The sequence below is a fragment of the Mastigoproctus giganteus genome, chromosome 11, assembly GCF_048544385.1.
Source record: "Mastigoproctus giganteus isolate SK-2022 chromosome 11, ASM4854438v1, whole genome shotgun sequence".
NCBI lineage: Eukaryota > Metazoa > Arthropoda > Arachnida > Uropygi > Thelyphonidae > Mastigoproctus > Mastigoproctus giganteus.
This window is the reverse complement of record NC_143585.1, coordinates 35,181,956-35,198,359: the sequence shown is the minus strand read 5'-3', so window position 1 is coordinate 35,198,359 and position 16,404 is coordinate 35,181,956. Positions and strand designations below refer to the sequence as shown.

The following is a 16,404-nucleotide window of genomic DNA, read 5'->3' as shown; positions in this document are numbered from 1 at the left end:
TAATAGATAAATCTCACAAATGATTCAGCCTTTGTTTTTTAATAGAGTAGCAAAATCATTCAGTGAGATTGTTGTTTGGTTTTTAGGAGCCTTAGCAACTAAGGCCATATTGCTCCGAAATATGTGGTGGTCATTCCCTGACCTTTCTGCATCCTCCATATTTGGTGGTAACGGGCTCGAACCCCGGTCTAATCAAGAAGCGTGTGGTACGCACTGCTGCTCCTTCCCACCTGGCTACGGAGGTGCCATTCAGTGAGATAAATTTGGACATCTTATCCAGAAATACAAAACTTAAAACAAGGTGCTTACTCTTATTTCTGGAAATCCTTATACATTTAATCTAATACTTTCTTTACCCTGATAATTTTCCCTTAATGTTTCTTTTATTCAATCATATATTTAACCCCAAGGGCTCACATCTGGTGAGTATGGGCTTGGCACATCCAGGGTCCTGAGCTGGATATCATCATTCTTCTCTTTCTTGGTGATTCCCTTCTACTTCCGACTCTTGTTCTCTCTCTCTCTCTCTCTCTCCCGCCCTCAGGGTAACTTAGAAATTTTTTTTTGGCTTGTGTAGCAAAAGCCTCAGGCTTCCTTGCACCATATGGCTGCTAATAATAATACAGGAATACCTCACATAGTGCGGTTAATTCATGCCAAAAAAATACCGTGCTATGCAAAACCGTGCTGATCAAGGTATTATTAGTATGTATTGTAATGTAATGCATTCCGACAATTTGATTATATGGGTCGAGTTGCAAAAATATATGGGTTCGTTTACCATAAATTGATGCACACGAAAGTTTTGCAAAAAAAAAATTAAAATGATAAAAATGAAAAATACTAGTAAGTACAGCACAAATGATTTTTATTGCAGTATGTACATACCAAAGAATATAAGTGAAGTATGTACTGTATTTTTATTTTGAAAAATAACTGATCAGCTTAGTTTGCAGAGTTTTTTCTTCTTTTTATCTGCATACATCTCTTTATAACATCAAATGTCATTTTGCAATGCCTGCCTTACTTTCATACCTCGTTTGATGTTTGGATCTAGAACTCTCAGCGCCATCACATTTCTTCTTTCCACTCATATTTGCTTATAAAGGTGTAATGTTTTTAAAAAATAATCTTTAATAAAAATACACAGCAAAAAATATTTGTACAGCTTACGCACAGTGAACGACCTTACCGTATGAATGCTAGCAGAGTTTGTATATAATGGGAGCTGTGACAACAGTCAGCACGGCCTTGAATCCATAATGCATTGGCCTACGTGCTGGCATTATCATACATACATACATACATATCAAATGTATTGGTGCGTAACGCAGTTAATTTTTTTTCAATTCGTAAACCGCATAAACTGTAGCGAAACCTGCGCTGTTCAAAACTGTGCTATGCGAGGTATTCCTGTATGTTCAATTTGTTATTAAGAATTGCTGCTTACTAGTTGTTCCCCAATGTACTCTACATACTATCTTGTAAATAGATTTCTCTTTGTATTCTTTCTATATTGTTTGTAAAATATTGCCTTAAGGAAATGTATCTCATTTTTAAGCAATATACATATAAAATGATACTGTATTAAGTATCAAGAACTCTATTTAGTACTGAACCTTTTTTCCACGATGTTTTTATTGATAAATGGTATTTACTGTAGTCTAGTAAACTGGACAAGTTCCAAGAGTCTGGTAGGAATTACATGCAGGAGTATAACTTGGGATATAATTTGTTTAGATTTTTAGAAACTCTTTTGACATAGTCCACATGCTTAAGTTGGAGAAGTGCATTTTGGGTATGTTGTGACAGTAGATAAAGGCTTAATTTTCATTAATGTTGTTACATGTTTCATGTCAAAAGTTGTGGTTTGGTGATAAGTTTCATGTCACCATTTGAAGTGAACAGGGTGGTTAACAATGGGAACCAGAGTATATTCATACAGCAAGAGTTTTTTGCACACGTAGATGTAATTTCTAAGGACTGTTGAAAACAAAGTAAAAACAGTTAACAAAAGTAGAAACTTCCAACAGCACACACTCTCTTCAGCCTCTAGCCCTGAGCAATAAGCCCATCCTATTCATTTGGTAACCAGCACACCTGGACCCATTTCTCTGGATGCTGAATAAGATTAGAGAGATATTACCCATCCTAAAGCTACAGTCATCTTTGTTGACTTCTGTAAGCGCAGATGTCAACAAAGCAAGAAACCATTGTTATTTTAGTAAAATTACTTGTAATGGAGTTTTAAAAGATCAGGCCAGATTGATGGAAATATCCTCCTTGATGTTTTCAGTATCCTTTAAGCTAACCTGTGGTTTTAATCTCATATTAATGAACATTAATTTAACTTTCATGTAAAGTGATTGTGATTATTATTACTTTGCTTTCATTTTTAAATTCAGAACCAAGGGGGGAAAAGTTAACTTGATGAACTTTATTAAGCAGCATATTAGAGTAGGCATTGCTTCAAATAATTAACCCTTTACATATTATATTCTCATATAAAATATCACTGTTACATTTTGAGCTTGTGTATTGACCCATAATTTGATTTGACATGGAATGGTGCTTTTACATTTATATATTAAAGTTAACCCTTTCCAGGCTATCTGAAATCAGCCATGTTTCATAAATTTTTATTTGTTAATAATGTGATTAAGCTGGTTAATTATGTTGTGTTTTCACTTGTAGGTGGGGTTTGGGTAGAAGGTCATTGCCCCTTAATATAATGATGCAAATATTATTAGAAGTGAAAAATACTGGAAATTGGGAGAGAGCTTTCCAATTTGTACCACGACGGAAACTAAAGAATGTTTAACCCAGGTAAAAATTCATTATTTATAAGTATTACTGCAAATTGTACACATTTGCGTGTGCATTTAAGTTTAATAAACTGATAACAAAAAAATGAGTGCTTCACAGAATGACTTTCATGTGTGCACTGCTTAAACTGAGAACATTTCTTTACTGTGTGCATCTGTCATGATGTCCATTCATTCTTCGATCAGTGCATGGCAACAAACATAATACTCAGTGCTTTAGCTACAATATATGAATAGCCTGTGTGGTAGGTATGAAAAAACTAGAAATAATAGTTGACAGGTTTTTCATGTTTGATTTTAATGAAATTTAAACGGCTCAACAAATCTTTCTAAAAGAGCCAAATATAAAATTTCGCTAAAATCTATCCACCGGGAGTTGAGTTGTTAGATGGACTGTTGGATGAACGTGGTGAAGACAATAGGTGCTGTACGCAGATGTGCCTAAAAAAGCAAGGGATTTCAAACCTCAATGTCACTTTTCATCCTTTATGTTTTATCACTAAATTTGAAGGTTGTGCAGGTAATGGCTTCTTTTTTTTTTTTTTCTTTAAATCCAGGTGCCTGGTGTGATAATGTTAATGGAAGAACCAAAAATTAAAATATCCAAGATTTTTGTAGTCTTTAAATACTTTCAGTGAGCACACAGTAAATCCTAGAACTGCAGGATATGGTGAATATGTTAATTATTAAAAAGGACACTTTTCTGCATTAGTTGAATTGGTCTATTTTGGAAAAACTCTGGTTGATATTAAAGACAATGTTTTTGTACAACTCTGTGGACCTTCACCAGTGATTAACGATGCCAACACTATAGTTAGTGTCCTATTTGGGATTATGGAACAAAGGATGTACATGGCAAGGATCCATTTACCTGCCAGTGTAACTTCCAAAGTACCCAACAAGAAGCAAAACATTTAAGTTTTCAGCTATCATGATAGACCCAGGTAAGAGCCCGGCCCTCTTATTTTCAGAAGGCAGAGGGTTGTGATTAATGGATATTCTTCAGATTGGTGTAATGTCAGAAGTGGGGCTCCTCAAGGTTCAGTTCTTGGACCACTGTTGTTTCTCATTTTCATAAGTGACATCGAAGAAGGCGCAATGTCAAAATTTGCAGACGATGTAAAGATTGGCAGAATCGTTAATGATCAGTACCAAGCAAAGTTCCTTCAGGATGACTTGAACAGACTTCAAAGATGGTAAGAGAAGTGGCAGCTATGTTTTAATGCTGCTAAATGTGAAGTTTTACACTTGGGAAATAGCAACCCCCAAATAAATTATGCACTTGATGGGGTTGAAATTAAAAATAGTGGAGGAGGAAAGTTACAGTACTGGCAGATATCAAGTTTTCTGAACAGTGTAAACAGGCAGCCAGGAAAGCCCCGTGTCATATTGATGATTTATCAAATGCTATCCTGTAGATATAGGGAGGTCATAATCCCACTGTATAAGGCAATTGTAAGACCAAATTTCCAGTACTGTGTACAGAGACCTCAAAGACATCGAGCTTCCTGAAAGGGTCCAAAGATGGGCAACTCAAATGGTGAGATCAGCAGAAGGGACCGTACGAGGAAAGCCTCCAATTACGTGGGCCACAGAATTTGGCAATCAGGCACCTCACAGATGACCTGATTCAGGTTTACAATGCACTGAGGATTGATAAAATGAATGAAGGTAGAATTCTTAGTATTATGAAGAATTCCAGAATTAGGAGTCATAAATTCAAATTACACGGTGTGAGGTTTAGATTAGATTGTAGGAAGTTTTCTTTTAGCCAGCGAATCGTTGATAGCTAGAACAAGCTGCCCCTTGTAGGTAGATGAGGCTGATAGTTTGAATAAATTCAAAGGTCAAGTGCATACTTACCTGTGCGAATGTATAATTTGTGTTTTCTTATCTACTTGTTTTTTTGTTTTTTTTTGGCCTGTGGCTTCCTTGCACTATAGGGGGAATACTGTTACTATTATTATCTGTGTATCTTCTCCATTATGTAGGTTGGAGTGGAAAATTGTCTAGGGCTTCATTGAATGGGTTTATGAAAATCTCTCTGAGGAGGGGTTTACATATACTGAGTCCAATTTTTTGTTTGTAAAGGGTGTGAAAAAATCCAAAGTAACCTTCTACAACTGAAAGGTCAACTTGGTCCAGAATATTTTTTCATGTCTTCTGAGGGTTTGCTGTTAGTGGATTATAATCTAATGACAATAAGCCCTCAGAATATGATATTTACATTACACAATTATTGTATTTGTTTGAATTAAAATCCCTAGTATTCTATAGTCCTCTGTTAAAGGGGGGCTCCCCCTCTCAAGAAAAAGACTGATTTCATTATATTTTTCAGAACCTTTCAAGTTTCGAAAGGCTGACAGGCAAGCATACAAGTAGTAAAGCAAATATGTTGGTGGACAAAAAAAATTAAGGTAACACCATTTCATCAATAATTTAATTATAATAATAGTGTTATATATAATTTTACATACTAATTCTGAATACACAATCAAAATTGATCTACATACATTGCACTGTTCAGATTACTGAAGCCTACAAAAAAAGGCAGCACCTACCAGTCTTTGCCATTCCATCACTTTGAAAGGATGCTAATCCTTTCAAAGTGATGGTTTTTTCTATCGTACCGTTTTTCACAAATCACATGAGTTGTATTTATTGAATGTGTTAAGTTAGGAGCAAATGCTAGGAATTTGTACACTAAATCTTCATGCATTGGCAACATCACCTTCAGTCATTTGTTTCTTGACCTTGAGAGCTCCATGCAGCAGCGTTTATCAGTGTCAGCTCAGTTTATTTTTGAGGTTATCGTGTCAGACTTTTGCTGAAAAGTGAGTAAAATGTCTTCATGCAAGTGTTTGCATTTACAATCTAAACTTATCTTGTTATATTTTGGAGTGAAACTCAGTGACAAGATAACCAATGAGCTCTACATAAAGTTTGCCAAACCTGTGTTGAAGCATTGGGATTGTGGAAAAATGGTAAAAAGAAGGCTATGGTATTTGTAATTCCTATGATTTGGTGGAAGGCTACAAACCATTGTGATGACTGTTACTTTTGGTTAGTTAATCCAGAGTAGTTAATACAATGCAAAGATTAAGAAGAGCATTGTGTATTCTAGTATTCCATCTGCCATTAGTATGCCCTCCATTAAATTGGAGGATGTAGCAGCAGAGAGTGCTGAAAGTGAAGGCTTCTGAGGATGAAACTGAAGTTTACTCGCCTGGAGACAGAGTCCAGCCCTACTGTTTAGACAGCATGAACTCAATGATCTTGTAAGAGATTTAAATTTACCAAAGGAATCTGCGGAACTCCTTGGTTCTAGATTTAAGTAAAAAACCTTCTAGCACCATGGGACATTTTCTTCCTAGTAGAGAGAATGAGAACAAGTCTGTGGTTTTTTTCAGTAACATAAATGACTTAATGAACTATTTAGGAATTAGTTACAATCCTACACAGTGGAGACTTTATTGACTCAAAGAGGAGTCTCAAAGGTGTGTTGCTTCACAATGGAAATAAATATAGGTCAATTCAGTTGCTCAGTCTGTGCATTTGAAACAAACGTATGAGAACTTGAAGTTGAAGACAAATATTAAGTATAAAGAACATAGTTGATTGGTCTGTGCTGACTTTAAAGTGATAAGCATGTTACTTGGATAGCAATCTGGCTACACAAAAGTGCCTTGCTTTTTTGTATGAGTGCGACAGTTGAGCAAGGAGTAAGCACTGGGATGTCAAGGTCTAGCCAAAGAGAGGCAGTTTGTTGCCCGGATTAAAGAATGTAGTTTGCAAGCCACTAGACACCAAAACTGTCCTCCTTCCACATCAAACTGGGTTTGATGAAACAGTTTGTGAAAACTTTACCTCAGATAGATCTTTTCTTCAAGAGAAGCTAAAACAAGGTATTTTTGTTGAAACCTCAAATTTGCAAACTGATGAGAGACTGAGATTTTGAGAGAACTATGAATAAAATAGAAAAACAGGTATGGATTAGCTTCAGGTCTGTTGTTGAGAACTTCTTAGGGAACAATATGGATCCAGACTACAGGAATGTAGTTTAAAATAAATTGGCAAATTTCAAGAAGATGGGCTGCAATGTGTGTGTCAAGGTACATTTTCTACACTCCCACATAGACTACTTCACAGAAAATCTAGGAAGTGTTAATGAAGAACAGGGTAAGAGGTTTAGCCAGGACATGAAACATGTGGAAATGAGGTACCAGGGGAAGTGGATTGCCAACATGATGGCTAACTATTTGGTGGTTGCTGAAGAGGGACTGTAAGGTAGAAGGAAGAAAAATCAAAGAAATCAAAATTTGATCCATCATAGATCAGCTTTTAAAATGAGAGGAGTGTTTAGCAGACTTCTTACAACACCACCCTTTTTAATAGTGTTTTCAATATGTATTAAATATAAAAGTAGCATATTGTTAAAAATCAAATTTTTTTTGTGATTTTTGATGTGATGGGAACACTGAAGTCATTTTTGAAAATGATTCAGAAACACCCTTTTCTGAGAAAACACTGAATTTTTTCAAAATGCAGAGTTGTGTTATTCATTAGTAAGCTTGACTAAGAAATATCACAAAATTTTATATTAATTATACATATTTTTATTTTTCAGATTTTCGTAATGTCAGTGACTGAATCCAGTTGGCTTTAAACAAAAGAAAAGTTATCAAATATTCCACAGTTAACAGATGTTTTTGAAGCACTGCATGTTATTGCAAGCATCAACCTGCAATTTGAGAACCAGTTGTCACCTGATTATTTTAATTGCTGTGAAGCTGAAAACATTCTTGGGGTTTACTGTGAATTAAAATTAAAAATAAGAGGAATTTCTCTTATAGATTACTATATGACAGTTGTGGTTTCTAAATAAAATTCAGTTTCTAAACAAATAATTTTATTTAGAAAAGAATTTAGAAACCACAGTTTCTAAATAAATATAAGATGCCCTCAGAGTGTTTTCCATGAAAACATCTTAATTTTATCAAGAGTTATGTAGAACTTACACGCATTGTCACCATAATTATATTGAAGAGTTAACTGAATATCTGCACATTGAGAGGTTCATAAAGAAAACATTTCAGTTTGTTATATATTTATTTAATAAATATAACTGAGAGAATTCTGAAAGAATGGTTACTCATCTGAACAATTATGCATGCTGTATATGATTTTATCATACATTTAATTAGAAAATGACTGTGACCACCACCAGTTATGAAAGGAAATTAATTTTCGGCATACTGAAGAGCAACAAGCTTATATAACATGGCTGAACTGTGGCTTGTGAGCCACATGCAATTCCCAGGAAAATTCATGTCTCAAAATAATACCTTGATCAATGGGGGTGAAGGTTGAATTTTGCAAGTAGCAACCACTATCTAATGATTTTAATACCAGTTGGAATTTTTCAAGAAACAGTTTAACTTTTATTCATACAAAAACTGACAGTCAGTTATGAAAATACTAAAAATTCACAGAAAAAATTGTACCTTTATTCAAGCACCATTTCACTATTGGGAAAGGCAGTTTTACCCTTAAACCCTGTATTAACTTACTTTTTTTAACATTTTAACAGAGCCTAAGATATGAAATTATCACAATTCAGCTCCAGTTTTGTTTGGTGGTATTTTTCTGGTTATTTTACTTTGCTCGTTAACAAGCATATTAGAAGTTAGTTAATGAAGTATTATTAATAAATTTTGAAACAGCAGAATCTGAAAAGTAAATTTTACTTAATGAAAGTCAGCTATGCACTTTGAAGGCTTGTCTCTCAAATCTTCAAAAATTATCGTGTGACACTCAAGCCTTTGAAGATTTGTTTGTGCAACTCTTGGGGTTATTAAGTATGGTCACCACTATTGTGTATAATGTGCATATATCTGAAAACTGGACTGACTTAATAAGGAAGGATGAATTACAGCACAAATAGGATTTAGAAACAAACGTTTCAAAGGAATTCACATCTTAAAGACAGTTAGTAATTTAATTTTATGTAAAGAATTTAAATCGGTGATCTTTATTAATAAAAACACAATATAATACAATTTATGTTCACACTGTACAAAGGACCAATTAGGTGCTATCTTACTGTAATCTGTTAAAATCAACTTCCAGGCTGGCCAACCAGAAACCTAGGAAAAATAAAGGAGAGAATTAATTCCAAAAGGCATTAATACGTTTAGGTGTGCTCTGCAATAAAATATGTAGGGCACACATAAAACTATATTTCTGTCAATGTATCGCATAACTAATATTTCAAAGGAGGAAGGTACAAACCCATAGTTTATTTTGCATAGCCTGTAATGTAATACAATTTATAGCAGTAATGGCATTCTTTAGGAATTTTAGAACAAAACTGAATATTTATTTAAAATATTTTATATACAGAAAATTGCTTCTATTCATAAGTTGATAGTCCCTTTTCTGTTGAAAGTAGACTGGCATCTTATTCAACATACTGCAATAGAAAAACACGAATACTCTCCATTATACACTTTGCAATGCTCTGTGATGAAAATACTGTTGTACATTCTGTTAGAATGAAAGAACAGCACAGTAAGTTAGTTGCTATTCCCAGGTAGTTGATTGGTGCTTTGCCCATAACAGCCTCTGGCATGGGCAAAGCCCACGACCTATCAGACCTCGAAAAAGGCATGATCATCGGCTATTGCGCCAGGGCTGCCAGCATTTCCGAAACAGCAGACTGTGAAATGCTCACATGCTGTAGTGGTGAAAGTGTATCAAGACTGGATGAATGGGACAGTCTTGACGACCTGACATGCCACTGATCCCAGAGGTGAGTGTCAGCTGAAATGGTTGGTCGGGACCGATCAGCACACTACTGTTGCTCAACTGGCTGTCCAAATGAACTGTGAGGCCACCAGAAAGGTCTCCAACATGACAGTGTAGCGAACACGACATTTGGTGGCAGCACCCATGCTAATAGCTGTTCATTGCAAACAATGCCGTCAGTTTGCACAGCAATACCAACACTGGGATGGATGGTGGCGTATTAGGCATTAAACCTGCAAGAACAGCCACCCGGACATGATTGTTGGCAGGCTTGGTGGGGCGGCATTATGATGGCATGGCTTTGGTCCACTGATACATCTGGAGGGCACCTGAAAGCATATGGTTACCTATTGATCATCACTATCAGGTACACCCATACATGTTGACCATGTGCACTGGGCGTGATGGGATCTATCAGCAAGACAATGTGCCATGCCATGTTGCCAGAACTGTCCGTGAGTGGCTTGAGGAGCATGATGAAGACTTCAAGCTACTGGGCCTTGGCCACCGAATTCCCCAGATCTTAACCCAATTAAAAATCTATGGGACCACCTCGGTCGACACATCAGACAGATAGATCCTACAGGAACTCCGGGGTGCACTGCAATCTGCATGGTCTCAGATACCCATAGCAACCTTCTGCAAACTTAAGTCCCTCCCATGGCGGCTGGCTGCAGTGCATGCTGCGAAAGGTGCATATTCTGGATACTAGGTAGGTGGTCATAACAATGTGACTGGATCCTGCATATTCAATGACCACTATGTATGGAATTGTGTATCTCTGTCTATGACCATAAAATGCTCTGGACATGTAAAACACGGCATTCAGTCATGCTTTGTTTTTACCTAAATATTTTGAAAGCAATATTATGAAAAAATCTTTTCCCAACGTGCATTTGACAAACAACTATTTCACACAAATATCTATACTGGAAGAAAAATTATAAGCTAATTTTAGTATATTGGAGAAAAGTCCTCAAGCATCAAGGTTTAAACATACTAAAACAATACTGCCTCAACCGGCAACTAATAAAAATTATTTCGAGGCAAAGATTCTCTTTGTCAACTTACTTAATATAAGTTGACAGAGGTATTTCACCCCGAAAGCTACTTGTTCCATTTGCTTGATTTGGTTTTTAATTCAACTTTTTACTGTTTTTAATGAATTTTTTTTTAGCTTTAACACAATCTAATTTTTAATTTATATATTTTTTCCCAATAAAATTTTGGTTTTTTATTTTATTAGTTGTCAGGTGAGGCAATATTGTTTTACTATTAATTTTAGTATGCAAAAATCAACCGCTTGTGTATTCAAGTTTTTTTTTAGAAAATAATTTTATGGTATTTATAAGATTATTACTTGAGGGGGGGGGATTCTGTAAAACACTCACTCTGCTCATTACTGGAAGACTAAGGAGAGTTTCATTTGAATTGTTAGAAAAAATATAAAATAATGAAAGGATAAAATTGAATATCTTACCATTGACACCTTGCATGTACAGCATTCTTTCTTACTAATCTCTTGTGGTCATCTAGGCAAATCCCAAGTTTAGATACAACTTCTTTCTTTAGTGGTAACAGAAGGTGTACAGGTAATTTAACAAATAATTCTAAACACTGCAGGGATAGTATGCGTATTTGCTAAAAAGAAAATAAAGTTAATAAGTGTTTAACAAAGTATTACTTAGCATTATAAAGATATTTGAAAATTTATGTAATTCATGCATTCTTTATAATAAAAATATTGCATAAATTATTAGGAAATCCCATTGAAAAGGGATTTTTCTTTCTTTCTCGTTTCTTTTAAACCCAAAAACAGTTTTTGTTTTTTTCAATTAGTTTTAACCTAACAGACAGCAGATGCCACTTTGAACTGTGATGCATTTTGAAAGACAATATTATGAGCTATTGCTTAATGATGGCTTGAATTTAGATCTGGAAATTATGACCATGATCCTGGCAGAGTACCAGGACAATTAATGCAAACAGTAGTGAAAGGGGGTATCCAAGAGACCAGATGAGGACAAAGCAACTTGGGAATAGGAATGGAGAATATTAGTTGAAGACTCAGAAGGAAGCTCAAGCTCTGCACTAGTATTGGGTACACATAATGGCAACATGGTACAGTTATCTTGAGGATCATTACAAGGAAGAAACAATGTTGTAATATCTAATGCACAGGAAGAGGATCAGACAATAGCTTTGTAAATGTGAAACAGAAAGAGGGCATTCTGAAAACAGACAGCTATTGGAAAAATAGCATTGCCAGATGACCAAGCCTTTGTAGGTGAGTTAAAGGAGCTTAGGTCCCTTGCTCTAACTGCCAGATCTTTATGACCTAATTAGTGCAAAACAGCCAACTGGGCTAGCTGGGTGGGTAAAGTGCCTGTCTGGTAACCAAAGGTCGCAGGTTCGAATCCCGCCTCGGGCTTGGATATTACGATGGTACTCTCCGGTTGGACCTCATGGCCACAATACACAAAGGAAGCAGGAAAAAAACTGGTTCCTTCGTGTATTGCTCACATCATATGATAAAAAAAAAAAAAAAAAAAAAAAAAAAAAAATGCAAAGCAAGTCAAAGAGCAAAGTGATGGATGGGTGACCAATGACTGAGCTTAGCAGTAATGAAAGGAAAGGTCTGTCATGATAAGAGTCAAGTGACCTCTTTTGATGATTTGAGAATTATGCGAGCTACCAGCACAAACTTGCATCATTTTATTTGTCAAGAAGATAATTTAACTTGAAAGAGACTTATTAAATTGACATCATTATGTCAATTTGCTCCAGGTCATGATATTCATCTGGTCATCTTCATCTTCTTCTATTTTTGAAGTGAATTCTGCAACTTGCCACTTTCATGAGTGAGTTGCCTGAATGTGTGTTGTGGACTCCTTATAGTCAGTTTTCAATAGGAGTAATAACTCTGTGGAGCAAGTTTTTCCATGAAATTCTGAATTTTTGTACAAATGAAAATTTTGTATATTATTCTTATTTTGGCTCAATTGTCCAGCATTATAGTGAAATTACTGCCTAAGATCAAACCAAATTAATAAAAATCATAAAATATGATTAAGAAATAAACTCATTACTTTGACAACTGATATCTAGTGGCTGCAATGGATTAAAAATCTTTGGTGTCATACTGACTTTATACAGAACAATGACAGTAATATGTCTCTTTTTTTTTTTGCACCATTCCATGCTTGCTGTTTAATGAACAAAGCTCAACTAGCTATCTGCATTTAGCTTATAAGAACCATACTGCTGTGTAAACAATTCTATATCTTTTCCATCACCAAAAATCAACTTTTTTTTTTTTAAACTAAACTTCAGTTATGTTTAGTTAACACCAAAGAATGGAGTGTATTTTGGTGACTGACACCATTAAGACAAAAAAAAGCTATATCCCTCCATTTTTAAATATTATCAATCATCATTTACCCACTAACCATTGATTCTTTATATGCTGTCAGTAAGAGCAATTGAGGTACTAGTGTCTGGACGTGGCCTTCGAGTACATGAGGTGTATCCATAAGTACTTCCACAAAAGTTTTCAATGTACAAAGGAGAAGTTCTGTGCTGCTGTTACTTAGAAGAGATTGTGATAATATTTGGAGCAACTGAAAAATAAATGGATAAAAGAAGGTATAGATAAAGAACAACAGTAATATTAAAAACACTATATAAGATAGTAACAAATACAACCTGCACACAAAAAAAAATTATCAAAAAAGAGAATTAATTTAAAGCAATTAAGAATGTAATTATAATAAATGTAATTATATATTAAATTGCAACTTTATATATTATTTTAATTTATATAAAAGGGCTGTTCAGTAAAGAATGACCACCATTTTTCACAAACAACCACACTGCTTGTTATTTCTAGCTGAGCGGCAGAATTCAAGACCAAACGAAGCTGCATCACTTAACAATGGCACAGTTGAGTTGTGTGCACAGTATGATCTCAGCAATCAGTCAAGTTTATGCCTGTTCAGTTTTGCTTTGTAACAATGGGCATGAGGCGAGAAACAGATATACAGGAATCTTGCTAGCAGGGATAACGAAGTAATTATCCCCTTGTATAAGGCAATGGTCAGGGCACACCTTGAGTACTGCGTACAGGTCTGGAAGTCTCATTTTAGGAAGAATGTAGAGTTGAAAGAATGAGTAAAGAGAAGTGCAACAAGATTGGTGAGGGGAACAAAGAGTTGCTCTTGCAAAAAAAGGCTTAAGTTCTGCAAATTGTAGCATCTGGAGACTAGGCACATGCGAGGTGATCTGACTGAAGTGTATAAGGCCCTGAATGGTTTGAACAGGCTCAGTGCTGATGGGATTCTTCCTCTTGCTCAGATTACAAACCTGAGGGGGCATAAACTCAAAATTAAGGAAAGAATAAATGTGCGGAAATTTGCCTTCTGATTACTGGAACACACTTCACCTGTCATGGAAATTAAGAGCTTAAATAAATTCACAGAAGTGGACAAACTTTTGGAGTGAATGGATAGGTGAAATGGGAAGGTTATTTTTTTTTTTGCTGATGCTGTATAAGCTTGCTTTCTTGCTTCTGCTAACAGTACACTGCTTTCAAATTTTGTTTCTCAAGAAAACATCAGTTGAAGTGTATGAAATGTTTAAAGAGGCTTACAGCAAATCTGTGCTTGCATATAGCACAGATGGTTTAGAATATTTAAAGATGGACATGATTCAAAATCGGTGGCTTAAGTGTGGCTGTCAACCACAGAAACCATAAACCCTGCTTTTGTAATCGTGAGAGAGGATTGTTGTATAACAGTAAGGCAACTGGCAGATATGTTGAGAATATCAGTAGGAAGCATGCACGGTATTCTTCATGACCATTTGTATGACACATGTTTCAAGACTACTCACACTTGAGCAACAGCAAGTTTACATGGAGGTTTGTCAGGAACTGCAACAGATATTTACTGAAGATGGTGAGGTTCTGCATAAGGCATTAACAGTGGATGAGACATGGCTTCATCGTTTCAACCCAGAGAGTAAGCAACAAAGCTCTGTTTTGAAGTCTACATAATTGCCAACACCGAAAAAAGCAAAAGCTGTGGCTTCTGCAGGAAAGGTTATGGGTGGATGCTACATCACGATAACGCAAGACCTCACGTTGTTCATACTGTCATCAAGTATACTTAGCCAGCCAGCATTAATGTCAAATGTGTTCCCTCACCCAACCTATAGCCCTGACTTTGCACTGTGATTTTTTTTTTTTTTTTTTATTTCCAAAGTTAAAGAAGGAGCTTTGAGGGAAACATTTCCAGTCATCAGTAGTTGTAAAGGCATCAGAGGCAATTCTCACATGCAAGTCAAAAAATGGCTTCCACCATGTTTTTGAGGAATAGCAGAAATGTTGCAGTAAGTGCATTTCATCTAAAGGGAACTATTTAAAAAGGAACTATCAAAATATGGATAATTAATAAATGCATGCTGCAAAAAAAAAAAAAAGTTATGATTATTCTTTATTGAACAGCCTCATACTTCCATGCAGTATGCATATACACACATGCATCCAATACTACATCGTATACATTTAGGAAAACAAACAAAAAAAAAAAAAAAAAAGTTTGTTCTTAAAAAAAGTTTCAGATTTATCTAAAGAAATAGGGTTTTTTTTTTTTTTTTTTTTTTAACTTACTGATGGTATTTCAGACAACAGAACCTCTTTGGGAATATACTGAAGTTGGCTACAGAGTGCTATAAGACAGTTAACTTTCAGACCTGAAAATATACAAGCCTTTAATTCTATGATACATCATTTTTCATAGTTAATAACAGATACATAGAAAACTAAATCTAATATAGTAAAATGTCAGTGCAACAAACACCACAATAATGAAATATTCAGTATAACTAAATCATTTCCCACCCACCCAATTTATGTATCTTTATCAAAAAAAGTTTTCATTTTAATGAAAATCACTTTAACAGAAAAAAAAAATAAATAAAAAACATTTTAAGTGTAATAAAAATTCATTCTGCTACAAAATATATAATCGCGAGAAAATACAACATACACTTTTCAGTCTTTAGCAATGCTACAATGATTTACTAATTGGACAGTTAATTGCTTGTTCAAGATTAGTGGTTTTTGATCTATCTACCTTCTTAAGTCTTTCCTGAGTAATTTTCAAAGTGACACAAGAATTATTCATGCAAATTTGCTATTTCATAAAACATGTTGATAAATAATGCACCAGAATTATTGAAATTTTTAGTTTCGAATATTTAATATATAACTACCATTGATATTTTTTTTTTTGCATTTCATTTTAATGAATATAGCAATCAAGTAAAGAAGCAGAATACTGTTTTAATACGGGTATTCAATATCTGCATTCACTGACTTTTTGCTCATAAATGGGGGCTATAGCCCCTACCTAGGACTGCCACATTGAAATAATATCTTGCTTTACTTGATTGCTGCACTGGACCAATACAGTCAATTAATAGGGGTTTCATTATACACATTTTCAACTAAGTTTTTCTTTTGAATAGTGCTTACCTCTTATTTAGATTAGATACATTTATTCATTACCTGATGTTAGAATTCCCAGTTGCAGAACAACTGGGGATTCTAGTAAGTCACCTTGGTCATCAAACTGTCATACTGATTTTCTGCATTGATTCTGTGTTTTTCTGTCATTACTTGAGAGGGAGTCATTACAGTGACAGTGAAAGCATGGGCTTAGGCTCTTTAGAAATGACTGTTTACCCACAAGTCAACTTAAATAATATTGTT

At 35.0% G+C, this 16,404-nt stretch overlaps 1 protein-coding gene across 1 annotated transcript in view; it reads right to left on the bottom strand.

The window, feature by feature from the left end:
* Positions 1-8,878: 8,878 nt before the first annotated feature.
* Mms19 (MMS19 nucleotide excision repair protein) overlaps positions 8,879-16,404 on the bottom strand; it is a 180,965-nt gene continuing 173,439 nt past the window's right edge. The window contains exons 22-25 of the mRNA XM_090384395.1: positions 15,301-15,383; positions 13,082-13,252; positions 11,113-11,273; positions 8,879-8,971 (exon numbers count right to left, since the gene is read on the bottom strand). Coding sequence (XP_090240521.1) covers positions 8,944-8,971; positions 11,113-11,273; positions 13,082-13,252; positions 15,301-15,383 — 443 coding nt within the window. The 3' untranslated portion in view covers positions 8,879-8,943. The remainder of the gene's footprint in view (positions 8,972-11,112; positions 11,274-13,081; positions 13,253-15,300; positions 15,384-16,404) is intronic.